At 44.8% G+C, this 26,512-nt stretch overlaps 2 protein-coding genes across 5 annotated transcripts in view; one reads left to right on the top strand and one right to left on the bottom strand.

Annotated features, from left to right (window-relative positions):
- The first annotated feature begins 705 nt into the window (after positions 1 to 705).
- Positions 706 to 12,561, top strand: COX6C (cytochrome c oxidase subunit 6C). Of its 2 annotated transcripts, none has more exons than XM_037048270.1 (4): positions 706 to 806; positions 2,312 to 2,441; positions 4,393 to 4,521; positions 12,433 to 12,561. In XM_037048270.1, the coding sequence occupies exons 2-3, from the start codon at positions 2,328 to 2,330 to the stop codon at positions 4,504 to 4,506; spliced, it is 228 nt and encodes a 75-aa protein (XP_036904165.1). In that variant the 5' UTR covers positions 706 to 806; positions 2,312 to 2,327; the 3' UTR covers positions 4,507 to 4,521; positions 12,433 to 12,561. The 2 variants fall into 2 exon arrangements, with proteins under 2 accessions (XP_036904165.1, XP_036904166.1); XM_037048271.1 differs by lacking the exon at positions 706 to 806 and adding an exon at positions 2,115 to 2,236.
- Positions 12,562 to 14,048: 1,487 nt separating this feature from the next.
- VPS13B (vacuolar protein sorting 13 homolog B) overlaps positions 14,049 to 26,512 on the bottom strand; it is a 690,921-nt gene continuing 678,457 nt past the window's right edge. For 2 of the 3 annotated variants that reach the window (XM_037048265.1, XM_037048266.1), the window contains exons 59-62: positions 21,536 to 21,712; positions 19,314 to 19,416; positions 18,574 to 18,823; positions 14,049 to 14,866 (exon numbers count right to left, since the gene is read on the bottom strand). In XM_037048265.1, coding sequence (XP_036904160.1) covers positions 14,618 to 14,866; positions 18,574 to 18,823; positions 19,314 to 19,416; positions 21,536 to 21,712 — 779 coding nt within the window. In that variant the 3' untranslated portion in view covers positions 14,049 to 14,617. The remainder of the gene's footprint in view (positions 14,867 to 18,573; positions 18,824 to 19,313; positions 19,417 to 21,535; positions 21,713 to 26,512) is intronic. The other variant, XM_037048267.1, reaches the window with a different exon arrangement.

Below are 26,512 nucleotides of genomic sequence, written 5' to 3'. Positions count from 1 at the left end.
AACCCACAAACCAGGCTTAGGGCTTAATCAGGAATGGCGATCTCCACTTTGCAGGATAACAACCAACTGAGGCACACCCGCTAGGGCATTTGCTGAAATGCTTTAAATAATGCCTTACAAATCCAGGTTCTTTCAATAATAACCAAGCTTCACACCGCTAGAGCATAAGAGCCTTACCCTTACACACCACTTTCAATAAACTTTTAATTGCCTTCCTTAAAAACACTTGCGTTTTACTTAAAACCGCCACAGAAATACTTCCATCTAAACTTGCTCATTTCTGTCGGTCAGGTAATTGCTTCCGTAGTCGCCTGGAATTGGTATCAAGCTGTTTACACTTGTCTCATTTGCTAGTCTCTGAGTTCCTAGGACTCCGCTGTCTTATTCACCCTTTACCTAAAGCAAACTGGTATTCACGTAAGGGTAATTATGATTATGAAAACGTCAGTTTTTGCGCGTGGTTCGGGCAATCCATGGGCCCAGAAAGGTGTATTTGTACATTTTAAAGAATTTACACATTAAATTTCTCTTAAGTCCGTAATAAGGTCATATCAACTCTGTATTAGTAAGATAAGTGTCTCCAGTTTGTAAAGGAAGTTAACTCAGAGGGTCAACTCCGAAATCGAAGGTCACACACAATATAATCACACAGGCCAACGTCCGCAGTGAACGCCAGGTGGAGCTCCAGAGGTCTTTTGAACTCTTTCGGCCACCGTCTTCGGGTCCTCACAGCGGCTCCTATCTAGGTGCCTGCGTGCCGCTGGAGCGTCGTCCATTTCTCTGTCTGGAAGGACGTTGGTGTTGAGGCAAGTTGTATTGGTTTCGTGTCCCTCGATCGGGTTCCCGTTACTGCCGCCTCCGCTGCTTGAACTTCAGCTATGAGCCGCACGAGGAGCACCAGAGGCTCTCTCGGATTTGAGCCGTAATTAGCACCTCGGCGGCCAGGGAGCTTCGGACCTCTCGCCCTCGTCGACCCCTACCAGTCCCTCGTCCCGGCCTCAGGAGGGCGGTGGGGCTCCTGCGTGGACCGCGCTGGGGCCTCGAGGAAGCAGCCGGGCTTCGCGGGGGCGGTGGGACCACACCTGGGGGCACTATACTCCCCCCCCCCCCCCAGTCATTGTGACCTTGGTTAGTTTGACCTGTATGACCCGAGTGTTTTCGCTTTGACTCAGTCATCACTCGGGTAAGGAAGCAGCCAGCCACGCTTTCACTCGGTCGGCGTTCGCTGTGTGGTAGCGTTTGTGAAGGGTCGCCGTGCCTTTGGCAGGAGGGAAGGGCCGTTCACCAGCCTCCCTGCTGCGTTGGGGGAAGGAAGGTCTGCGTGGTAGGGACGGGGTTGGGGGCGGGGGGGGGCGGCGCCTGGGCCCTGGGATCAGGCCGCTCCGCGCCGCGGTCTCCTGGTGGGCCCTCGAGCCAACTGTTGGGTATTCTGTTCGTGTTTTAGTCTTTTCGTGTGGCCCCGTGTTCTCGTCTATGAAGTGGGAGTAATAACCTGTTTCATAGGTTTGTCTCGGCGATTGAAGGAGTTGATAGTAAGTTTGTAGAAGAGTCGGTGCCATCAATGTGTTTGCACTTGTCAACCCAGAGCCACTGCCTACCTTTCGTAGTTGGGAGGGATTTTTGTTTGTAGCATTCGTTTCTTATACACCGTTGTGCTGCATTTATCTTATTCAGGGTAGTCGTTCAGCACGTGAGGGGTGGGCAGATGAAGCCGGAGTGGGCGCTCAGAGCCAGTCACCCAAAGGCGTGCCTCTGGTGTGCGGAGTGTTTCGAGCTCAGGGTAGTTTTCAGCATCAGGCAAAAGAGAAACGTCTGCTTCTCCCGTTAACTACCTAAACCAACTTGAATTGGAGGCCTTGCCCATAACAAGAGATTATTGTCCTTAATCTCTCTTTTTGACCGGACTAAGTGGCCAGGCAAACTTTTATTCACTAAACATCAGTTCTTACCCTGCGGTGACCCTTTGAAGCCCCCAAGGTGTATTACCTCATCCCCAGCTCAGATGTCTTATACCATATCCCCCTTTCTGTTCCTGAATTTTTTCTGCAATGGGGTACCGATGCATTTGAATGTATTGAATCCAGTTATCTTCTTCTGCTAATTTACTTACTAGACCAGCCAAAGATCTTTGAGGGTCCAGGAAAGTTGGTTCCTCCCCCACAAGCCTAAGCCGGTAAACCTCTTAGGCTTTGAGGGAGGAATCAGTCCACCAGCCATTCTTCCTGTGCCTCTTTAGGTATTAAATGCATTATGCATAAGAATTCTTTAGATGACTTATTTTGTTCTAATTAAATTTTTTTTTATCTACCAGGGTGAATACAATAACCATGGCTTCCAGTGCTTTGACAAAACCTCAGATGCGTGGCCTCCTGGCCAAGCGTCTGCGATTTCATCTTTTGGGAGCCATCCTTGTATCCCTGGGGGTGGCAGCTTCCTATAAGGTATGTATGTTTGATTCTTCCTTTGTACTTATGGTCCCAAATGGGTTTTAAGTTAAAAGGTGTATTTTATTTCATAGCAGTTTAGAGTCTTTTAAAGACTGTAATGTCCTTCCTCTGACTGACTCTTCCTCCATTCACCTCATATGATAGGAAAGTGCCTCATTCCTGAGATAACTCATCCTGCATTTTAAATGAAGCTGTATTATTGGGTTGGCCAAAGAGTCTGTTTAGTTTTTTTTCCATAAAGTAAAAGAGGACACATTTTTCATTTGCACCAATAACTTTATTGATTTGCATAATTTGAATTTTCGGCTTGCTCTCTCCTGGTAGTGCGTTGATTGTTCTCAATGTCTCATTTTAAACGCTGTCAACTTCAGCTGGTTGAACATCCCACTGTGGAGCATCGTCCAGTGAGAAATCTCCAGCACAAAACTTTGCAACCCACATTTGAAATGTACCATCAGCCACACAGCATCTTCTCCATATACTGCACAAGTCTTTTTTTGTGTTTCAATTGTGTTTTTTACCTTTCTTGAAATAATAAAGCATGATATGCTGAACATGTTGCTTATTTTCTTCCATCTTCAATATTGGCTACACAAAAATTCACCAGTTTTGGTAAGTTTTTTTAATGCACGCTGACATGATAAGCTGTCACAATGTGATCTAACAATACTGTTTTGAATGAAGTGAAAGACAACTAAGCACTCCTGGGGCCATCTTATGGAAGAAAGCAAATGACCTTTTTGGCCAGCCCAGTTGTTTGCTAGGGCTTCCATAACAAAGTACCACTGACAGGGTGGTTTAAACAACAGAAATTTTTTCCTGGAAGCCAGAAAACCAGGGTGGTTTAGGATTGATTTCTTCTGAGGTCTCTCCTTTTGGCTGTCTTAGTCTTCACATGGTCCTGTGTGTCAGTGGGTCTGAATTTTCTCTTATAGAAATCATACTGGATTAGTCCCCACCCTAACAGAAAACCTCCATTTATTGCCTTTTTAAAGACCTTGTCTCCAGACACTTGAATTTTGGGAGACACAATTCAGCCCATAATACAGGCCATACAAAAGGGTTATTTTTAGGCCAGGACTTTTTCTGTGAGAGCGGAATGGAAAGGGCCTGTCCTGTTTGACCAAGCAATTCCAGCTGGTTGATTAAGATTGTTTCTAGAAGAGGTTGAAACAGCAGTTTGGTCAGGTCTTAAATCTAGGTTTGGTATCCTGGGCTTGGGCACAAGTGCCATTTCGAGCCTGTAACTTTTTGCCTGTACCTTCCAGAATTGTCACAGAATTTCATCTTAATGCTTTGCCTTATATAGATTTTAATGTTTTGCCTTTTTAAAAAAAATTTTTTTTTATTGTGGCAAAATACACATAGCAGAATTTAATCATTTTTGAGTGTATGGTTCAGTGGTATTAAATACATTCAGATATTGTACAGCCTTTTAGATTTCTGATTTTTTTCTCAGGCTCTCCAGTCTACCACCTGTGCCCTAATGCAGACACTCAACAAGGAGTGACACCTCCCTTGGCAAGGAGGGAGCTTTTTGCTGAGTACTGTATTTTTCAGACCATGAGACGCACCTAGGTTTTAGAGGAGGAAAATAGGAAAACAAATTTTGAAGCAAAAAATGTGGTAAAATATTTAATAACATAAATAACAATGTAAATGTAAATAGGACTCAACAGCAGCATTAACATTATACCTCCCAAATACCTCCCATTATACCTCCCAAATTTGGGTGTGTGTATCTTATAGTCTGAAAAATACAGTAGTTTCCTTAGGGCTTCTTTCTCTTCCTTGTATCTGTTTCAGTGTCTCCATCCTTTGTCTTAGGAAATAGAGGGTTCAAGTTCAAGGTAAACACAAACTTACTGTGATTTATGTTGTCTTCAGATCATAACTTCCTAATAATCTAAAAAATAAGCTGTAACGGGATATTGCTGTTTTGTAGTTTGGTGTGGCTGAAAAAAGAAAGAAGGCATATGCAGATTTCTACAGAAATTATGATTCCCTTAAAGATTTTGAGGAGATGAGGAAGGCTGGTATCTTTCAGAGTACAAAGTGATCTCGGAATGTAAAGGTAATATGGTTATTTATTTATGTATTTTTAAAGATTTTATTTATTTTTAGAGGGGGAGGGAGGGAGAGGGAGAGAAACATCCATGTGTGGATGCCCGTGTGCGCCCCCTGCTGGGAACACGGCCTGCAGCCCTTTGTTTCGTAGGCCAGCACTCAGTCCACTGAGACACACCAGCCAGGGCTAATATGATTATTTTGAGTTACTATTTAAAAACTCCTTTAAATTGTGGTACAATACACATAAGGTTTACCATCTTAATTATCCTTTTAAGTGTGTAATTCGGTATTGTTAGGCACATTCACATTGCCATGCAGCCAGTCCCCAGAACTTTATCCTGCAGAACCGAAGCTCTGCGCCCATTCAAACTGTTCTCCATTCCCTCCCACTCCTGGCAGCCCCCGTTCTGCATCAGACAGTGTTAGTATTTTTGTGACTGGCTTATTTCACTTACTGTCCTTTATTTCACTTAATGTCCTCAGGTTTGTCTGTCACAGAGTGTATCAGAATTTCTTTTTTCAGGCTGTTGTATTTTATGTATATACCACATTTTGTTCATTTGTCCAACAGACACTTGGATTGCTTCCTTTTTCTGAGTGTTGTGAACAGTCCTGGCATGATGTTAGTAAATATCTCTTTGAGACCCTGCTTTCAATATTTCTGAGTAAATAGCTGGGTGTGGAGTTCCATTTTTAATTTTTTTTTCATTTTTTAAAATATTTTACTTATTTATTTTTAGAGAGAGGGGAAGGGAAGGAGAAAGAGTGGGAGAGAAATATTAATGTGTGGTTGCCTCTCATGTGTCCCCCACTGGGGACCTAGCCTGCAATGTGCCCTGACCGGGAATCGAACCGGCGACCCTTCCCTTCACAGGCCATTTTTAATTTTTTTAAGGATCTGCCATACTAAATTACATAATGGGTGGACCCTTTTACTCTCCCAACACTAGTGCAAAAAGGCTCTAATTTTCCCACATCCTTGATCACCTTTTTTCCTGCTTAATGATATAGAGCAGGGGTGTCACACTCATTTTCCCCAGGGGCCACATCAGCCTCATGGTTTGCCCTCAGAGGGCTAAATGTAATTTCAACTCCTTAACAGTTAAGGAGTAGTTACATTTACACAATCCTACAATTATTTTGGCCTTTTGAAGGCATCCGAGAGGCCTATGTGGCCCCCGGTGGAAATGAGTGTGACACCCAGATATAGAGCATCTTTTATTATGCTTGATTGCCGTTTGTATATGTTATTTGGAGAAATGTCTGTTCAAGTCATGTGCCCGTTTTTAATTTCATTGACTTTTTTTGTTGAGTTTAGAAATTCTTTAATTACTTATCTTTGTGGGTAATTTTTTACTCTATTTGTGAGGGGGTATTTTGGGGCTCTATTCTGTTGCATCGGTTTATATTTCTTTATGCCAGTACTGTGTTATTTTGATTACTGTTGCTTTGTATTAAGTTTTGAAATCAGGTAGTGTTAGTCTCTAACTTTGTCTTCTTTTTTATGATTGTTTTGGCTGTCCAGGGTACCTTGAAGTCCTTATGAATTTAAGGATGGATTTTTCTATTTCTGCAAAAATTCTGTTGTGACTTAGTAGGAATGGTGTTATATATGTAGATCACTTTGGGTAGAATGGACATCTTAATTGTAAGTATTCCAGTTCATGAGCACAACATACCATTTATTGGTCTCTGATTTCTTTCAGTGTTCGGTAGTATACAAACCCAGTTTCTGTGGTTAAGTTTATTTCTCAGTAATGAGTTCTTGATGGCTGTTGTAATTTCGTTTTCTGATTATTCCTTGTTAGTGTACAGCAACAATAAATTTTGGCTGATTTTTATATTTGGCAACTTCATTTAATTCCTATTTTGTGTGAAATCTTTAGGGTTTTCTGTATAGCAAAAAACTCCATTTCCTTTTCTTGCATTATTGCTCTGGCTGGGACTTCCAGTGCTATGCGGAATAGACGTTGTAAGAGCGGGTATCCTTATCTTTTCTGATAGAGCCTTCATGTTGAAATAGTTTCATTCTGTTACTGATTTGTTGAGTGTTTTTGTAATGAAAAGGTAATGAATGCTTCTAATGGTTTTTTTTTTTTACCAATTAAGATTGGTTGTTTTTGTCCTTCTGCAGTGTATTACATTGACTGAATTTTGTTTGTTGAATCATCCTGAATCAGCATTTGGTATGTTGACCAGGAGTGCATCTCAGGTGGTTGTGGTATGTAATCCTTTTAATGACTGTTGAATTCTGTGTGATAGAGTTTGGTAAGGATTTTCACACCGTGTTCATCGGGATAGTGCGTGGTTTCTGTTGCAGGCTGGGTTTGGAACAGGGTGATGCTGGCCTTGTGGAGTGTTTGTGGCCACAACAGGAGAAACAGGAAAGCTTCAGGCCAATGCGGTATGGGCAGTCTCTCTCCACCCAGAAATGCTTTTTAAGATATCAGAGACTTTTAATGTACAGAAAATAAAAATAATACATAGAGTGAATTTGGATGTGTTTAATTTAATTTTTTGGAAGAGCTTGAGGATTGGTGATAATTTAAATACTCAGTAGACCACTGTGAAGCCATCCCATCCTGGGCTTTTCTTTGGGAGGTTTTTGATTACTGACTCAGTCTCCTTACCAGTCTGTATAATCTGCCCACTTAATTTCTTGGTAGTTTTGTGTTTGTAGGCGTCAGTCTCATGTAGGTTATCTGTTAACAGTACAATTGGTTATAGTATTTTATAATCCTTTTTATTTATGTGAAAGCAGTTGTAATGCCCTTTCATTTGTTTCCAGTTATTTGTGTCTTCCATTGTGATAAGAAAAGATACATTGTATGATTTCATTCTTTTAAAATCTAGTAAGTCCTTTTTTATAGCCTGACATGGTCGATCATGGGCAGTTGAAAATACTGTGTTTTCTCTTTTGGGCTAGGATGTTCTGTCTGTCAGGTCCAGCTGCTGTGTAGTATTCAAGGCCTCTGTTCTGTTAGTGATCTTCTGTGTGGTTCATCTGGCCATTACTGAAGCAGTGGGGTGTTGGCATTGCCTCCTGTTAGGGTGGTGGAGCTGGACATTCCTCCTTTCAGTCCTGTAGTGTTTGCTTCGTGCATTTGGAAGCTCTGATATTTATTTAGTGTCTATGTAGTTTTAATTGCCCTATCTTGGTGAGTTGACTGTTTTATCTTTGTACAGTATCTTCCTCGTCTCTTATACTATTTTTTTGATCTAGTCTGTTTTGTCTGATAATAGTGTAGCCACCATTGCTCATTTTACTGTTTGTATGGACCATGGTTTTCCATCCTTTCACTCTCAAACTGTGTCCCCAGAGAGCTAAAGCGAGTCTCTTGTAGATAGTGTGTATTTGGATTCTGTTTGGTATCCGTCTTTTGATTGGGGAGTTTAAGTCATTTATATTTAAGTGAATTATAAGGAAGGATAGTCTGTTGTCTTCTATGGATTGTTTCTGTATATCATCTATGTTATCTTTCTTCCTTAGTACCTTCCTTTGTGTTTGATTTTTTAAGGGACATTTTGATTTCTTTCTCATTTATTTCCTTTTGCGTACATTCTGTGAACGTTTTCTTTGTGGCTGCCACTGGCATTATATAAAATGCGCTAAAGTTAAACTGATGACAATTTCAGTAACGTGAAAATTCTACTCTTTACAACTTGCTTTCCCACTTTGTTCAGATTTACATATTGTGTGCTCATTAACAGATTTTTCATGCTTTTGTCTTTTAAATCTTTTAAAAGTGGAGTTATAAAACAATTATACTGGCTTTTATATTTGTTTATGTATTTACTTTCATCAGAGATTTTTATACTTTCGTATGGCTTTGAGCTACTTGTCCCTTATGTTTGCTTTTTTTTTTTACAATATACAGCTGAATTATAGAATTGTACACCTGAAACCTATATAATTTTATTAACAAATGTCACCCAAATAAATTCACTAAAAAGCAAAGACCCAGATATGCCTGAGTATCCTTATTCTATCTCTGCTTTCTAGAAACGTTTCTGTTGTTATTCTCTACTGTCACTATTCTGACTTCTGGTTAATCTGGGCCCCCTCCTTTCCTACTCCATTTCAATTTTTTTTAAGTATACTTTATTGGTTGCACTATTACACTTGTCCCATTATTTTTCTCCCCTTTATTCCCTTCAGCCCTGCAGCCCCTACCCCACCCTCCAGCATCCCCCCGTATTAGTTCATGCCCATGAGTTACACATGTAAGTTCTTTGGCTTCTACATTTCCTATACTGTTCTTGCCCTCCTCCTGTCTATTTTGTGCCTACCAATTATGCTTCTTATTCCTGTTCCTTTTTCCCCATTCTCCCCCCTCCCTGCTGATAAGCCCCCTCATCATCTCCATTTCTGTGATTCTGTTCCTGTTCTAGTTGTTAGTTTTTGTTTTTAGTTTCAGTTGATAGTTGTGAGTTTGTCGTCATTTTACTGTTCATAGTTTTTTCTCTTGTATTTCTTAGATAAATCCCTTTAACATTTAATGTAATAAGGGCTTGGTGATGATGAACTCCTTGAACTTGACCTTATCTGGGAAGCACTTTATCTGCCCTTCCATTCTAAATGATAGCTTTGCTGGATAGAGTAATCTTGGATGTAGGTCCTTGTCTTTCATGACTTGAAATACTTCTTTCCAGCTCCTTCTTGCCTGTAAGGTCTCTTTTGGTAAATCAGCTGATAGTCTTATGGGCACTTCTTTGTAGGTAACTGTCTCCTTTTCTCTTGCTGCTTATAAGATTCTCTCCTTATTTTTAGTCTTGGGTAATATAATTATGTCTTGGTGTATTTCTCTTTGGATCCAACTTCTTTGGGACTCTGAACTTCTTGCACTTGTATGTCTAGTTCCTTCACCAGATTGTGGAAGTCTACCTTCATTATTTGTTCAAATAAATTTTCAGTTTCCTCCTCTTTTCTCCTTCTAGTACCCCTGTGATTCAGACGTTGGAGCATTTAAAGTTGTCTCAGGTTCCTAAGCCTCTCCTCATTTATTTGAATTCTTGTTTCTTTATTCTGTTCCATTTGTATGTTAATTTCTTCCTTTTGTTCCAAATTGTTGATTTGAGTCCCAGTTTCCTTCTCTTTACTGTTGGTTCTTCCTGTATTTTGTGACCATAGTCAACCATTTCTGTGAGCATCCTGATTACTAGTGTTTTGAACTCTGCACCAGATAGGTTGGTTACCTCCTTATCATTTAGTTCTTTTTGTGGAGTTTTGATCTGTTCTTTCATTTGGGCCATATTTTTTTTTTGTCTTGGTGGGCCTGTTATGTTTTAAGGGGAGAAGCCTTAGATATTAGCCAGAGCAGGGCAACAGAGTTTGTTGCATTGTGATGCTGTATGTGGGGGGAGGGGTCAGAGAGAGAACAGTGCCACTCCCCAGCCTCTGGCCCCACTTTCCGTCACTTCCCTTGCTTCCCACAAGTGGATTGTGCCTTTCAGGTGCTGGTTTCCAGGTGGGTGGGTTTGTGAGTTTTCCTTAGCTTATTAAGCATAAGCATATTTAAGACAGTTTTAAAGTCTTTGTCACATAAGTCAGAGGCGTGTGTTTTTCAGTGCTGGTTTCTGGAGATTTTTGTTCCTTTGAATGGGCCATGTTTCTCTTTTTATGTCTCATAATTTGTTGTTGAAATGTAGGCATGTGATTAAAAGGCCACCATTCCCATTGTTTGCGGACTTGCCTCATGTAGGAGAGCACTTAACTGAACAGCCCAGCACAAAGGCTCGGGTTGTCCCAGACTCTTTCCGGGGATATATGTCTTCTCTGAGCCTCTGCCGGTGCTTTTGTTCCAGTTCCCTGGTGGTGTGCACTTGGTTGCTTTAAGTGTTCCTGAGATTCTCACCCCTTCCTTTCAGTAGCCTTAGCTGTTCTTTTGTGTCCCTCAGCCCTTGCTCACTGGTGCCCACCAGTCTGCAGCCCCAGTGCAGCGCTCCTGTGTTGTGAGACCATCACTGCTTCCCGCGGCTCGCAGTCTGGTGTCTACACTCTGTCACCATTCCCATCGGTGCTCTTGGAGACGCAGATAGAAAGCAGTCCCCAAATAAGCAAAATGTTGCAAGCAAGTGCTGCTCCTCCTTGTCCCGAGGGAGAAGGCAGGAACTGATTGATTTAGCTTCCTCCTGACCACACTGTCGCACTGGAGAGAGGGGACCGGGGAAGGGTGAGGAAAATTTCCCGTTTGGAGTGGCTGCTGCTCGTTTGAGGGTTTGTGTGATTGCAGTAGCTTCGTAACTGGTTCCTAGACTTCTCACAAAGACACGCTGGTCCGTGTGTTGATGCGTTTTGTGTGTGGGAGTGGGAGTCTGGACTTCAGAGCCCACCCTCCTGCTGACTTAGAGTCATAGTTATTTCACATGTTTTGCTGCTATTGCTAGATTGACATTAGGAAAATCACACTTTCAGAAGTGCTTTACAGTTTCTGACACCTTTTGTTAGTTGGGTGTCTATGAGTGACTTGGTGGATTCATGTAGATTTTGGTTTGGTCTGTCATACTCACAAAGTGCTTATGCATCCCCGACAGTTAGGGTTTTATATCTAGGAAGGGCCTGAAGGGATTGTGTGCTGATGGAAGGTCAGCCACACCTAAAAACTGTTCAAACTCGGGAATCTTATTCATGTACTTTTTATTCAAGCTCAACAAAATTAAGATAGAACAATTTAACTAGAGTTAAAGATTTTGCTACTCCAGGGTGAGTTTGGTGTGATGGGGAATGTGAATCAGCCTTTTTGCCAGGCAGACTGTACCTGAATGAGTATTCTACACGCCGTGTGTGTGGTTTGTATCTTTTCCAAGGATTGGGGATTGAGGGACCTACCGCATAGGACTGAGACCAGTTTCCTAAGACTCAGGATGATGTTGAATAAGTAACTTTTGCCTAATATAAGATTTGGTTCTGTAATCCCTTTCTATAGTTGTTCACCTTGAATATCTGAAATACAGATAGACGCATGCACTAATTAGCTGTAGAATCACTTAGAAAAAGTGCAAAGAACTTTATTTCCAATTGTTAGAAAATTGATGAGGAATTATGCCTTTTTCATACCATGACTATTAGGAACATTAGAAAATTCACAAGGTGACACAAAGAGATGATTTTATGGTAGAAATTAAGAATGTTAAGAATGATCTATGTTAAATAAATTGCACAGAAAAAAAGGCTGAAGGTAACAAGGTCAAGAAAATATTAATGGTTCTGGTGTGGAATCTTTAACATTGCTATTTTCTTATAACTTTGAAGTTTTCAAATTTTTCATGGTGTGCATTTCATGATCAGGTGTTAGAAGGATGACTTTAACTGTTAGAGTTTTACTTTTTTTGTATAAGAAGTTGATTGCATTTAAAAACCAATAAGAAAAAGAACAGATTTGGAGAGAGAAGTAGAAATTGTTATAGCGGTGTCCAGCCTATGGTCCCAGGGCTGCATGTGGCCCAGGCTGGCTCTGAATGCGGCCTAACACAAAATCATACACTTACTTAAAACATGAGATGTTTTTGTGATTATGTGTGTGTTTAACGTGTGCCCCAAGACAACCCTTCTTCCAGTGTGGAGCAGACTCCAAAAGCTTGGACACTCTGGTAGAACACATGGATTGCTGCTTTTAAGAGTTTGTGGGTGTGAGATGGGAATTGGATTGTGAGACTTGAGAGAGAACAACACAATAGTTTTTGGAAAGTGAAAGCAAATAGCCAAAGTATGGTGTGGTAATGCCCGAAACAGAAGAGAGGCTGGTCAGAGAGCTTGGTGGAGAATGGACCTGGAGCCCAGGTAGCCTGAACTGGGCTTCTCTAAGGCTAAAGGTGACTGAGCAGAGTGCAGGCCACTCTCAAGAGTGATCTCAAGAATGGGGAGATAATGAGAGAGTGCTTGTCATCAACTCAGCTACTGTGTTTTTCTCCACAGAATTTCTCTGGGTGAATTCCGTGGAAGGCTGACATTGTCCTGTGTTCCTGAACTATGAAACATGAATATTTGAGCTAAGAAAAAGTTTCTCTTGATAAATAAACAATTAAGAAATACTGTGGACAGTAAGTCTTTGCTTATTTATTCTTAATGATCTAATTCTGGGCATTTGCATCAGAACTGGTTAGGGATTTTAACTGTGATAAACTTTATTTCATTATTAAAAATGTCATTATTTTAGGACATTTTTTATTACCCTTATGTTTTGTCCATTTCATTGAGATATACTGCTCAGTACAATTTTGGTCCTGGGTCATCGACTTCAGGAGTCTCCATGAGTCCACCTGACTGTTATTCTGTGGGGTCTTAAGACAAGATAGACGTTTGTCTTTCCAATAAAATGTTCTTGGGCTTTACTGTCACTGTTTGGTAGGTCTACTGGTTCAACTACCAGACAGATGCAACAGGAAATTGAAATTTAAGGTTCTTTACTCAGTGTTGCTTTATTAGAGCGAATGTTAGTGCATGCAACTTGGAATACATATGTAGTCCTGTTAGTTACCTAACCAGAATTGAGTGGTGCCTGCTAATGACTGACTGCTAATGACAGAAACTGCTCAGTTTCTGAAAGAGGTCTTAGGATTTTTTTCCCCTTTATCTTCTCTGTTGTGATCAAAATAATATCACAGCTTTAAAAATCAAGTTTATTTTAAGCTAATTTAACTGCCAAACTGTTTATTTTTTAACTCAAAATTCCTTATTTTTAATAATGTGAGCTGTATCAAATCCATGTGTAAGTGAAAACATGCATTAACAAAATTTACTGACAGGACACATTTAGGTGTGATCATTAATTCAAGGATTCCTTTTATTTTGAACAGCTTTATGTAACAGTTCGTAGAAGTAGTATGCAAAATTACCAGAAAAGATACAAGAATTAATACATATTTACATTCTTAAAAATAGTTACTCTTGAGGTTCATTGGTAAAACTGAGTTTCCTAAATAAGTATGATACAGCAAAGCGATGGAGGAACCATTTTCATAGTCAGCCTGGGTTGACCATTGACAGCCTTGCTTCCCAGACACAGCTATGTGCAGTGATTTCCCACAAACAGGTGACACCTTAAAGATCTTTAAAATTGAAGTGGACCTTTGAAACTGAATTCTCATAGTGTCTCACAATTATAAGTGATGGGTTGTAGGCCCAAGTTCAGAATCAGTCAGTAAAAATGTGTTTCACTGCAGTCTTTGAGATATTTACCAAATATTAAAATGATACTTTGTGACCCAGAGCCAGACCGATCATTATATGCAAAATAAACTGTTTGGTCTGGTTCATTATGAAGGTTAATATTGGGGTTCTGGACTCCCCTCCAGTATACCAGGCCAGTGTGAATAATTCTGCTAAACTCCTTCCATAGGGGAATGTCAGAGTAGTTCCTGGTAGTGTGTTTTGTTCATGAAATAGAGAGACTCACTCGAATACTTTAGGTCTGTTTTCACTGGTAGACACAAAGATTTACTCGGTAAGCTTTTACCAGTAAAACACACTGGAAAAGTGTTTTTCCAGAATGTACCTGGACAGGCATCAGAATGTTTGCAGGCAGTAAACATTCTTCATACAGGCATCAGCAAAATGCAGACTTTATACTGCAGATTTCACTTAAAGAACAGTATCACATGAGTAACAAATTGAGCAAGTTAAAAAAAATTCTTAAACATTTAATTTCACCTAAAGACTCCAAACTTTTGCAGATGAGGGTATCAGGCAAAGACAATATCTAAGCCTAAAATTAGATGCCCCTAGATAGGAAGTTTTAAAGTCACCATTCTAAGGCCTGACCACATTTGACATTAGAGCTGAGTGTTAAAAGGTACTAATTACAGTTGAAATTTCAGCAAATAGAGAACAAGGAGACTATTTTCTACTTGTGGTAAGATTGGAACCTACAGGATTCAGTTAGTCGTTGACCCCAAATAGGAAAGGAAGTTTTTTTTATCACTCCCTTTTATTAAAGTATCTTAATTTTAGGGAGAAGGAAGAATCTGAATCAATTTTAGAAAAGGCTAGAAAGTTACTGTAACTGCAGAAAAGTGTTGGCCTCGCGTCCGTGTTAGATGCCAGAGCTTTCTTACTCAAAGGTAAACCGCACCGGCAGGAACCAGTGCCTCAGAGGAGGGACTCAGGGGAACCCTTTCCTTAGGGCCTTATTTTTCACCATGGTAAACTTACTAATGAAGACTTGAGCAAAAGGTGGGTCTGCCATGTAATGGTACGTTTTCACCGTGGAGGGGAGAGGTTCCATGGGCACCACGGGGCACGGCGTCTGCGAGGAAGAGCAGCTGGGGGCCAGGTGGCAGGACGTCTTTGTGATGTAGTCCACGAGTCGGCTGTACTGCTGCTCCGACAGCCTCTCTCGGACCCCGTCCACCTGGGGTTCAAAGGTAAAAGACTGTTTATTTGCCAAACTCTATTCATGAGTTTGTTACGGAGGCTTCCGTAACAAAATTGCTTGTCCATCTGATACATTTTTAGGTTATCTAATAAAGCCACTTTATCCAAAACAGTGCTTTCCCTTTTCCTCTGACTGGCATGGTAACACTGCGATTTCCACAGTGTAAATTCAGAGCTCGGCACGAGAATGTAAAGACGGCCGCCTTTGAGTAAAGACTTGGTGTTATGTACAGTTCCCATGTTTCAAGCTGACGAGAACGTTTTACCTATAAACTATTAAAACATCTGTCGCTGTTCTTTACTAACCAGCCCAGGGACAAAGAGGTGCCCTTCCTCTGCTTAAATCTAATCACCATTAAAAGCTGGCCGAAATAAAAGCTGCCTGCCTGCCTCCGCACACTTCTTCAGACAGAACCTTTTTAGTGAGAAAAAGTGGGGCAGAGCACCTCTTTCAAACCAGTGGCTTTGGACACAGCATTAAGAAAATACCTTTTGAACTGCAACATTTACTGTTTTTATAAATGCTAGGATTTAAAGCCAGAGAAAATAAAACTGGGCAGAGGAAGAGGAAACTTTTATGGGAAAAAGGAGGATGCAAAGTACATTTATGGTTCATAAAAGTCTGGCTCATCTTCAGTGGAACTCAAAAGAAATGAGATATACTACCTAAGTTCCTAAGTGAGATTCTCTGAGAAAGCATCCATCAAAGGCAGTTGGAGCTATACATTTTCCCCACCCTGAAGCTAGTTCGTGTGTGCATACATCCGGGGGTGTGGTAAGTTGCCAGTGTAACTGCTTGTCTGTGGGAGTCAGGTAGCCACTGCCCTTTCAGCGGCCTTTACCTGCTAAATGCTTGCAAGACCACTCTGGAAGAACTAAAAACATTTCAAGGAGGGCTCTTTAGTTCTCAAAGTAGTAGTGTAAAGAATTTGTATACGCTTGTGTAGGGCACAAACAAGTGTGGCTGAGGGTGTCTTCACCAGAAAGCGAGTGGATGGTAGAGAGCCGAAGGGGCCTGCCAGAATAGTGAGTAGGGTGTCTGCTAGGGTTTGGGTCTCACGATCTTAGCTGGGGAAGGGAAATGAAGGGCCCCCAAAGATTCCCTGACACATGAAAGCTGCACCAGGCAAAAGCCAGGGCTCGGATGCCATTGGCTGGGGTCAGAATGCAGCTGGAAAGCGTTGGATACACAAAGGTCTTGACGGCTCCTCCTGAGCAGCAGCACAGGAAAGCCAGCCTGTGTTGTGAGAGGAATCTGGCCAAGGAATAAACTGACCTTCTGACTCATTTTGAGCTGCTCATAAGGGATTTCAGTAATGTGCCAGGCATATTAAGCAATTATTACCCTAAAAATGGCTGCATATAACCAAGAAAAGCAAAAGCTGGTTTTATAAAAGATCTGAATCCTGCCATATTTGAATAGACTGAATGATGTCATCTACAAATTAATTCCTTTTCAAATTCAAAGGACCTGTGCCTCCTAGCGTCTAAAGCGAAAACCAGAAAAGGCATAGAGATCTTAGAAATACTGCTCTTCATTTTCCCTGAAGCCGTGGGTGCACTGGTGTGGGCACGCCCACCAAGGAAAACGGAGGGCGTCAGGCAGCACCACTCCGTGCCTCCCCCTCTCGAAAATCCGGGGACTACAGCACTCCTAAGGAGAGGTTTCCGTCCGGGGGGGGGNCTACAGCACTCCTAAGGAGAGGTTTCCGTCGGGGGGGGGGGGGAGGAGTGTTTTGTTTTGCAGCTTGGATCTCCTTTGGGTTGAGTGGGGGAGGTTAGGTTTTGGACAGAGGACTAAGGGGTCGGCTGTTTTTTTATGAGGAGTTTGGGGGAGAGGGAAGTGGAATAGACAATGGGGAAGCACATTTGGAGGTTGAAGGCAGGCTGGACAGCCACCCTTTCTGTCCAGTGCCAGGTGCTGCTGTGCAAGCTCATCTGTCTTTCGTAGCTGCCCTGCAGGTGCTGCTGTCTTCCTGTCTGTTTTAGCTGTCCCTTAGTCCCACCCCTAGGTGGTCCCTGCACGTCAATCAGAACTAGTACAGAGAGGAGCGTGGTGTGTGGAGTCGGTGCTTCTGCCTCTACTCCCGACTGCATGGTCTCAATTAGCCTTGGCAGCATCTAGGGGTGGTGACTGCAGATAGCTCATTAACCCGTGGAGAAACAGGTCCCATCCCTCCAGCTACGAGAATTCCCTGTGGGACCCTCCACAAGCAGAAAAGCCAAAGAGCAGGATCACAAGTGACAGTAGAGGCAGCTCAACAGCAGAAGATAAATCTCCGGTCTCAACTGTTGTAGGATTCGAAGTATTTCCCAAGCAGCTAAGGAGCAGTGATGGTCACAGATACTCCTCAGGGCCTTGGAAGTTTCTCGTTAGGACCAAGGACTTGAAGATAATGATACTATCCCCTGCCAAATCCTGTAGCCACATCACTGGTGCTTTATTGTCAACTAGATCAGAGGATTTTGGCAGATGTAATAAAGTCAGCCTGGACATCTGACCTCTGTTGATTCCCAGAAAGTCATCAACTTGAAGCAGCAGCGCAGTCCTAGTGCCAAACCCCAGCTTAAAGCTCGACTGATTATGGTCCAAGAAACTAGAGAAATCTCAGTTGTTATGTTTGGCCGCCTTCCACCTTCTCAGATAATTTTACCCAAACAGTGGTGTGAGGGAGACACAGGCTCCCATACCAGGAAGAAAAGAAGGAAAGAAGGGATCAGGCAGGATCTAGAGGCAAGTCTGCTGTCCTTTCTTGAGGCCGCTCAGTCCCCAGGTCAGGACGCGCAAGCTCACCACTCCCCCGACCCACCCCCATCTTGCCGTGCGGGCGATGTCTGTTTCTGAGGTTGGCTCTGAGGGCACAGGCAGTTAGTCGGGTGGCAGGAGTGGAGAGGGACTTCCCGGTGGGTGCACCTGCTTTCCAGGCTGGACTGCAGGAAGCTGGTGTCACTGTCAGGGTTCACCTCTGACCCTGGGGAATATCCATTCCATATCAACTATGTGTGGCCAGGAATGAGCAGCCTGCACATTCTCAGGAGTTGTGTGGCCAAGGAGCTGCCCCAAGAACCTAAGCGGCATCCACAGGAGGTACTCTGTGGAACTTAGGGGATGGGAAACTATCTTATGGGAAAGGGAACATGGCCACACAGAATGCAAGAAGCAGATGGAGAGATCTGTTTACAAATTTTGACCCCTCAACTCAAGTCTTGGGAATGGGAAGGGAGGGAGTCGGACCTCTTGGTCTGGGAACGTGCTAAGATCTGGCCTGCTGCCTATACCTTGTTTGAGTCAGGACACCCCTCAGTTTTATGGCCGACCTCCTGTACTGCACATGTGCTGCAGCCATGCCCAGGCCACATACAGATGCGGGCCTGTTTCATGGAGCAGATGCATGGAATTGGTGTTCCTTATACAGACCTGCTTGTTTTAGAGTTCCGTTGACCTGTCCTGTCCACTCCAGCACTGTGACAGCCAGGCCATGCTGAACTCACACAGTGGCTCAGCCCCAGGCTGTGAATCCACTTGGCTACTGCTGGGGTCTCCTGTGAGAGGCGCACATGTACACCTGCGTGGGCTTTCTCCACCCCTTCTGCAGTGGCCCTTGAATGCCTGGTACCAGTGGTCAGCCCACATCTCGATTTTGCTGGGAGCTAGCCCTGCTCACCCTGTTTTCTGAACTGTACCTCCACATCACAGGTCACTCTTGGCTGCTTGAGCTGCACGCTGAGCAGGCTTTTTTGCTTGCTGTCCTGTGCGCAGTCAATCTCTGTGATGGGGAAGGCTTGCTGCTGGGTGTCCTCGCTGACACTGACCACGAAGAGCACTTCTGAGGTCAGCAGCAAACATCCTTCGTGCTCCTGGCCTGAGCCCCTCACCAGAACCACATCCAAGGCCATGTGCACTTCCGGTCTTCCCAGAGACTGAAGCATTTTCCTGTTTCAGAGGAGAAAGTAAAGCCAGGAGCCAGGTTTCAAAAATGGTCAATATCCAACACTCACTATTTGTACTGGTGTTGGGGCGATTCACATGAAAGCTCCTCAAGGGATTCTTTGATCTTGAAATGTCATCATCACTTTAATTCTCAAACAGATTCTGGTCAACAGAGCCCAGCTCCTTGTGGGGATGAGGATTTCCCTCAGCTCTAATTACTTCCTCCCCCCCCCCCCCGAGAGATGTGCCCCCTAATCAGAAGATTGGTTCCACAGACAATCTCGGGCCTCCCACAGTGCCTGGTTTCTCTGCCAGTGTGCATCCTCCGAAAGGGTATGTGCCCAGATCTGGGGACGGCACTTGCTCTGGCTCTAGGATGCCCTTGATTTGCCCGAGATGCTAAAAACGATGGCTCCTATTGGGTTCCCCTAGCAGCAGGGCCTGTTAACATACAGTGCGCATGTTCAGTTGAGGAGCATCTAGATTATTTTACCAGATGTATTTGACGTGGCTATTTGGAGCCTGGGCAGCATGTAGATCGCTCGGCTGGTAGCGCTGTTTGGGAAGCTGAGAAAGTCCAGCTCCGTGTAAAATACCTGTGGTAAGAGAAGTAAGAGGTTTTACTAGTTGTTTTCTGGAAAACAGTTCCATGCTACAGTGATGTCATCTGCTTAGAGCCATCCATAAAATGCTACAGATCCAACATGATGTCACAACTTTGGAAGCAAGCGAATAGATAATCATTAAACACTGCAGAGCTCTTGACCCTGGTGATCCTACATTAGCTCCAGAGTGAAATCAGAGTGAGCTATAGTCTGAGCGTCAACGGCAATTAGAGGAAGCCTAATGCTCCTGGGAGGTATTGGGCCTGGCAACAGCTTACACATCATTTACAATTTATGCGATGAAAAGTCAAGATTGTCAGCTAACTTTCTTGCTTAATACTGCAATTCTTCTCTATCGGTGCTGTGGCTGGTTAAGTAACAGAAAACAATGCACAAGGAGATGCACATACTGGCACATGGCTTGCTTACATACAGTACTTAGGTGACTTAATCCAGCTGTTAAACATGGATCCACATACGTGTATGAGCGCTCTTGGGACCTCCGGTTGATCGCACGCTTCCCCTGGTGCCAACACCAAACGAGGGCACCCAGGAGCGGCCACACAGGCCTCCGAAGAGACGCTCCAGAACCAAGGATGGTACAGCGTGTGTGCTTTCTGAGGGCTTGTAAATGTTTACAAACGAGGCGCAGTCATTAGACTAAGAGTTAGTGGTTTGTAAAACCTTCAGTGTGGTAATAAAAGTTTTACAAGAATGATGGAAACCGACAAGGCCATGTGAGGCCCTGTTCTGAGATGCTCTCACACAAGGGAGTGCCTCAGCCCTGAGAAGTGCAGAGTGAGGGACAACAGCATTTTCAAAACCAAAGGGATTTATGAAGTCCACTGAGTGTCCCTCACTGTCCCTCACTGAGGGACTGTCTCTCACTGAGGGCTGCAGCAAAAGTAGTAGTCTGTTTTTATTCCTGGGTAAGCACTGGGTACGGGAGTGTGTGCCCACTTACAGCGGCAGCAGACCTTTCTGTTGGTTTCCTGTGGGTGAGAATAGAGGGGGAGGAGGCAGGGGATAGCAAAGAGGAATGCACTTTTGTGTCTGTGTGGTCCCTTCAAGGAGCCTCTCGGAAGGGCTGCCTGAGTGTGAGCATTCGTGGGCTGCTCTCCCCCTCTCAGACGCTGCTTTTACGCTCTGATCTGGCTGCTCTGGTCAGATCCCCCGAGGGGCAGGATGTCTGCACTGCAAAGTGCCCCCTGGACTTCATGGCAGATGAAGAGTGCAGAGTGCCTGTGTGTCTGACAAAGGAGAGAGCCGTGTAGTGTGTGATACTGGCCAGACAGCCTCCTTCATCGCCAAAATGATGACACTGATTATGGATGAAAAGGTGGCAATTCTGATCACTCGTTCATTGAAAGTCATTTGCATGTGTTCTGTTAAGAATACAGGAAGTAAGCACGGGATGACATGTTTACCACCTGTTACTCTTCTGTGTGCACACATGCACGGGAAGAGGCCAAGTCCAAGTGGTGTCGCGAGCCCAAGTTCTGCACTGCTGTCTGCTCGGGGCAAGGGTGTTCACCTGCAGGCCACACACCTTCGCTGCCAGGGCCAGGAGACTTGACCTGGCTGCAGGAGCAGCACAGTGTCTGCAGGTGAGAAAGCCACTCCAAGCACCAAGCACGCTCATGTAGGTGTGTGCACACACGTGTGCGCTCCTCTTTCTCCAAATATACATTGTAATTTAAAGATGGCTTTCTTCCTACTAATCTAGTTTCCCTTTCAAACTGCTCACCTGGAAAGTAGTAATTCCATTCTGTGCTTCAATATATTCTACATACTACCCTCAACCACTAACTGGTTATTTTTAGTGAAGTTTATTTTATTAAATGGATTGTTAAAAGATTCTGTGACGTATACACGTATACTGAAATTACTGATTTCCTGGTTCTGTAATTTTATAATTTGTGATTGATTCTATTCTTCATGTAAATAAGCATAAGGAGGTGAGAAGGACGGCTTTTTACTACTACACTCATCCCTTTTATTTTTCACTGCTCTGCCGTGGGGGGGCGAGGTCATCTCAGGAGCCCTTGGTGTGATCACATGAACCCACCTGCGGCGCCCGAGTTGGCCTGATGGCCGTCCCCCAACTCACCATAACCAGTCTGTGACACGAGCTCTGCAGCTCCTCCGATGGGTTTCGTGAACACCCCCATGATCCCTTTCCCCACGCCGGAGATCACACCCTTGGCCTTGTGTCCTGCTGAAGCGTGAGCATCGGACGTTTTCTGGAAGTTCTGCATTGGCTGGTCGACTATGCCAGCAATTGCACCTGAAAAACAACAAAAGTCCTTGGTAAAGGGCTGAGGCTTGAAATTCCGAGAAGGGGAAAACCTTGCATCTGGGCCATAGTTTCATTTGGATTGAAAATGAAAGGCCACACTCATGAAGCTCTTTAAATTACATTTACTTACCAGTTACCTAAGTACATTGAGGGAAGTTTAAGTGAAACATTTATTGTCTCATCCACACACCATGTTCAGACTGGGTTTGGTGCACTCGGACCCTGGGAAGCCCAGTTCTGGATTTGTTACACGACGGACTATTCCACACGACACCCCCATGCCTTTCTCCAGAAACCAGGCAGTGCAGCTTGGAAGGGACAGTTCAGTCCCTGGGAAAGAAAGAGCCTACACACCCGAGACACGTTCAGTGGGTCAGGAGGATGAAAAACGGTGGACAGGCCAGCCCCTTTCTGTGTTGTCCCTTTTAAGTAGAGCAATCATTCATCAGTAAGTTGATAATTATTTAATAAGTAGTTGTTGACATAGTCATTTTTAAAATATTTTATTTATTTTTTATTTTTAAGTTTATTTATTCTTAGGGAAAGAAGGGACAAAGAGAAGGACAGAAACACCAATGTGAGAGGGAAATGCGGCCTGACTGGGGACTGAACCCACAACCCAGGCATGTGTCCTGACTGGGAATCCGACCAGCCCAACTCACTTTGTGGGACAAGGCCAAAACCAACTGAGCTACACTGGTCAGGGTTACATTTATTTTTAGAGAGGTGGGGGGTGGGGGCGGCCGAGAGAAAGAGAGGGAGAGAAACATCAATGTGTGAGAGCTACATCAGTTGGTTGCCTCTTGCACACGCCCAGCTGGGGACCTGGCCCACAACCCAGGCATGTGCTCTGACTGGGAATCAAACCAGCGACCCTTCAGTTCTCATGTTGGCACTGACTACACTGAGTGACACCAGTTAGGGCAGTAATAATTTCTATTACATAGTGCTGCATAATGACATTTTGGTCAATGACAGAATTCATATGTGACTGTAGTCCCATAAGATTGTAATTCCATTATAAAAATTCTATCATCTAGTAACACTGTAGCCATTGTAATGTTATGGAGTGCATTCCTCGTGTGTTAATGGTGACGCTGGTGTAAACGAACCTCCTGCCTGCCAGTCGTATAAAGGTATAGCACATCCAATTATGTACACTACAGAACATTTGATAATAGCAAATGACTATGTAACTGGTCTATGTTACGTAAGGTCCTCACTTAAGGTCGTAGTGGGATCACCAGGTTCTGCAAATTTTACCACAGGTTGAGTGATATAAACAAGAGTTAAGTTCCCATGGCATCTCACCCCCATTAGAATGAAATGACTTTTAGGACCTGCTGTATTATGCCTTTTATCATTATTTTAGAGTGCACTCTGTTCAGATAAAAAAGTCTGCTGTACAGCAGCATCTCATCACGGCACACCAGCAGCAGCCTCATCCACCTCAGGTGCCCACTCGCCTGACTGCACCATTTCTCCTGTGACTGACAACATTTCGTACAGCAACATGCTGTGCAGGCTCGTAGCCTGGGAGCAACAGGCGATGCCATGCAGCCGAAGTGTGTAATAGGTGGCACCACCTAGGTGTGTGTAAGTGCAATCTACGGAGTTTGCACCACAATCGCCTTGTGACGCATCTCTCAGAAGGGAGCTTGTCCCTAAACCGTGCTAATCTGATCTGAGTGCTCACTCTGCGTCTGGGACCTTGCTAAGAGCAGTGCTGGTAGGAGATCATTGATCCACACAATCCCAGGAATCAGGCGGGTTCTTTATCCTCACTCCCTAGATAAGGCCACTGAGGCACAGAGCTTTTCTCCAGCTCACAAACGACCCAGGCCCGCCCAGGGCAGGATTTGCGTCCAGGAGTCAGATTCACAGCCTCACCAACCCACCCACCCATTCCCTGATGCTGTTTACTGAACGGGCTCTTCCCTTTGCCAGTCCTGGAAAAACTTCCTTCTCTCTCACGATACCTGAGGTTTGGCCACTTAGTCTCAACTTCAGAATGGCCACGAAACCCTGCTCTCACTGCTGTCTGCCCTGATGCCCCCCCCGCCCCCCCATGGGATGGTCTGTCCCCTGCTCTCACTGCTGTCTGCCCTGATGCCCCACCCCCACCCCACCCCCGTGGGATGGTCTGTCCCCTGCTCTCACTATCAGGGGTCAGTGATGGGACCTGGTGAAGGCCTCACCGGTCTGGATTTTTTTCCATGATGGAGTAGAGGGTCCCCTAACTCATAAGAGGTAAACATTTCACTACAATTCCTGACAGAATTCTGTTTTCAACTCAGACCTGCTAGGACTAATGAAAATGCACAGTCCTCCGGTAGAAATTTTAGTACTTGTCAAATCCCATTATTTCAATTGCCACTAATTCAACGTCTCTTGGGTAGATGGAGATTTCCAGGTCTCAGTTAATGCCCTGCTAATTTTAAGCAATATTCCATCGAACAAAATCCAGTAAAACCAAAGGCCAGTTCCTTTGGGTCAACTGTAGAGGGAATGTTCTTCAAGAACTCCAGTCCTCTCAATTCTGACAGAGCCGGTTAGGGTTATGCACAGACAGACTGAGAATGACCGGAGGCGACAGGTCTGTTTCCCAGCCTGACCCGAGCTTCTCAATCCTAATGCAATGAATGATGCAGGAAGCGGAGGAAGCTGCTCACAGCTGCCCACCCCACCCCTGCCACCCTGGCGAGGAGGGTGGAGGGGTCACTGTTTCTGTGCCCCCAAATCACCGCACCCTGGCGCTGGAGCTGGAAGCTCGCCTCCCATTTTCCGTCTGAGGAATCTGATGCTCTGTTCTCCGTCTATGAGGTCAGGAGTCAGCGGCTGGGACGTATTAACGGAAGGGGCCACAGTGGAGGCGCCTTCAGTGCCTAGGAGAGCAAGAGCCCTGGGAAGACTGGTGTTCAAATCATTTCAAAGCAGACGGTTCCGAGCGGCTTGCATGAAATCAATGACCCCAGCTTTCCGTAATTTCATTATCTCATTTCTTTGACAGGTCTCTATGCTTAAGAGTAGGAGAACTGGGGTAAATAATTACAAACTCATCAATAAATTAATTTACTGCTTGCATTTGTGGTGGAAATGTCTTTTTTCAAGTGCAGATTTCCAGTAAGTCTATTCACACTGAGTCGGGGGGCAGGTGGTTCCTTTGATGACACGCTCCCATTTTCTGTCTGTGTGCCAGGCCTCACCTGTCCACGGGCCCGTGGCTGACCATCCACACGGGGCTCTAACTCCCACCTGTGTGTGTGCACACACGTTGCTCAGTGAGACTCCCCTTTGATCTTCCACTTTGTCCAGCCACTGGCCAAAGGAAAGGCTCAGTTACTATGCTTTGACAGATAAACTATTTGGGAAGCCCCCGAAAGTGGAAGGCCTGAACCCCATGACAAGGTGTTAGATTCTCAGAGGTAGAGGAGAAGCTGCCAGATCGCATGCCATCGCCCAGCACTCGATCCTGGGAGCAGGCAAGCTGGCCCGTCACTCACGCCGACACCTCCCTGGTCACCAGGTGCGAGCTGGAGAACAGAAGGGCTGCTTCTCCCAGGGCTTCAGATTAGTGGACTCCAGCTAAACCCCACAACCGGTAAGTTATTTACTGTCACATACTGAAACCTGCTCGAAGGCTTCAGGCAGTGGAAACTGATCCCCAACCTTGTCTGCTGGCATCAGGCCCGCGGGCTGGGTGGCCACATGGAGGCGGCTGTGCGGTGACGAGGTGAGGCAGGGAAGGAAGGGGGCGCCCCAGAGGGGCGTGTCCATGGCTCCACGTGGGCTGCCAAGGCAGGAACCTGGGAGGCGTTTCCTTGTTGGACCTTCATTTAGCGAAGGGCTTTCTTTGAAGCCAGGGGACTACAAAGGCCCTCCCTCACCTCTTCTGGAACCCACTCCCAGTCTCTGGCAAAACACGGTGTGTCCCTGGGCTATGAAAGTCCTGCCTGCGTGGTTATTTTGGTGCTGCCTTGACCACACACTGTAATTATATTTTGGGCACTTCAAAAAACAAATCACAATAGCAGAGGCACAGGCCTCCCCTGGGCCCCCACCACACAGCCCCTCATTCCAGAGACAAATGAGACCTGTGGAGTGTACCAGGCATTCCAGCTTGAGGTCAGCTTTTTTGGACCAGCAGAGTTTGGCCAGCTGAGAAGGAAGGAGCAGTCTTTCTGAATTCCCTCCTGGCTGCAGTCCAGCCTGCCAATGGCTGGCAGTGGCAGACACCAGAAGGACTGCCCGGGAGGCCCTCTCTTGGGTGCACAGCCCTTTGCTCGCTCCCATGAAGGAGCGCATCCTGGTTCATCTGGTGGAAGCCTATGTTGCTGGAATTCCACATGGCATCCCAGGAGCAGCTGTGAGGACAGAGGGCGCGGCTGCTGGGAAATCTATCGATGCTTCAGAAGTCGGGCAGCAGCACAAGAAGCGTGGGGTCAAGCAAGCAAGTCCTGATGTCCTGCCAGTGGTATTAATGAGCAAGCAGGCACGTCTGGGAGGGGATGTGGAGTGGAGCTGTGACACCGGCTCACATCCTCTCTCAGAGAGGACTCTAGGGAGCAGTAGAAAGCGGGGTGGATAGGCCTGGATCTGATGCATGTGGTCAAACCTGGTGCCAATTCTGCAGGCGAAACAGAGCGGTTCCAAAGCCTCTGCTGTTCACAACTGGTGGAGCTCCTCCAAGAGCCTCGGTGGCATCTTTCAGTGGCGTCTCCCTGCCAGCTGACACTTCCCTGCTGACCTGAGGCGATGTGTCTGGGCACAGCAGCCGAAGACTCCCTT

Source organism: Sturnira hondurensis, unplaced genomic scaffold, assembly GCF_014824575.4.
Source record: "Sturnira hondurensis isolate 20B ecotype Veracruz unplaced genomic scaffold, ASM1482457v3 Scaffold0006413, whole genome shotgun sequence".
NCBI classification, from domain to species: Eukaryota; Metazoa; Chordata; class Mammalia; order Chiroptera; family Phyllostomidae; genus Sturnira; species Sturnira hondurensis.
This window is presented reverse-complemented; position numbering and strand designations above follow the sequence as displayed.

Excerpts from the sequence above, each read along its gene's own strand:
- COX6C (XM_037048270.1), top strand. The coding sequence starts at position 2,328 with ATGGCTTCCAGTGCTTTGACAAAACCTCAGATGCGTGGCCTCCTGGCC. Across the intron at positions 2,442-4,392 it reads GGGTGGCAGCTTCCTATAAG|TTTGGTGTGGCTGAAAAAAG; the intron begins GTATGTATGTTT and ends GCTGTTTTGTAG.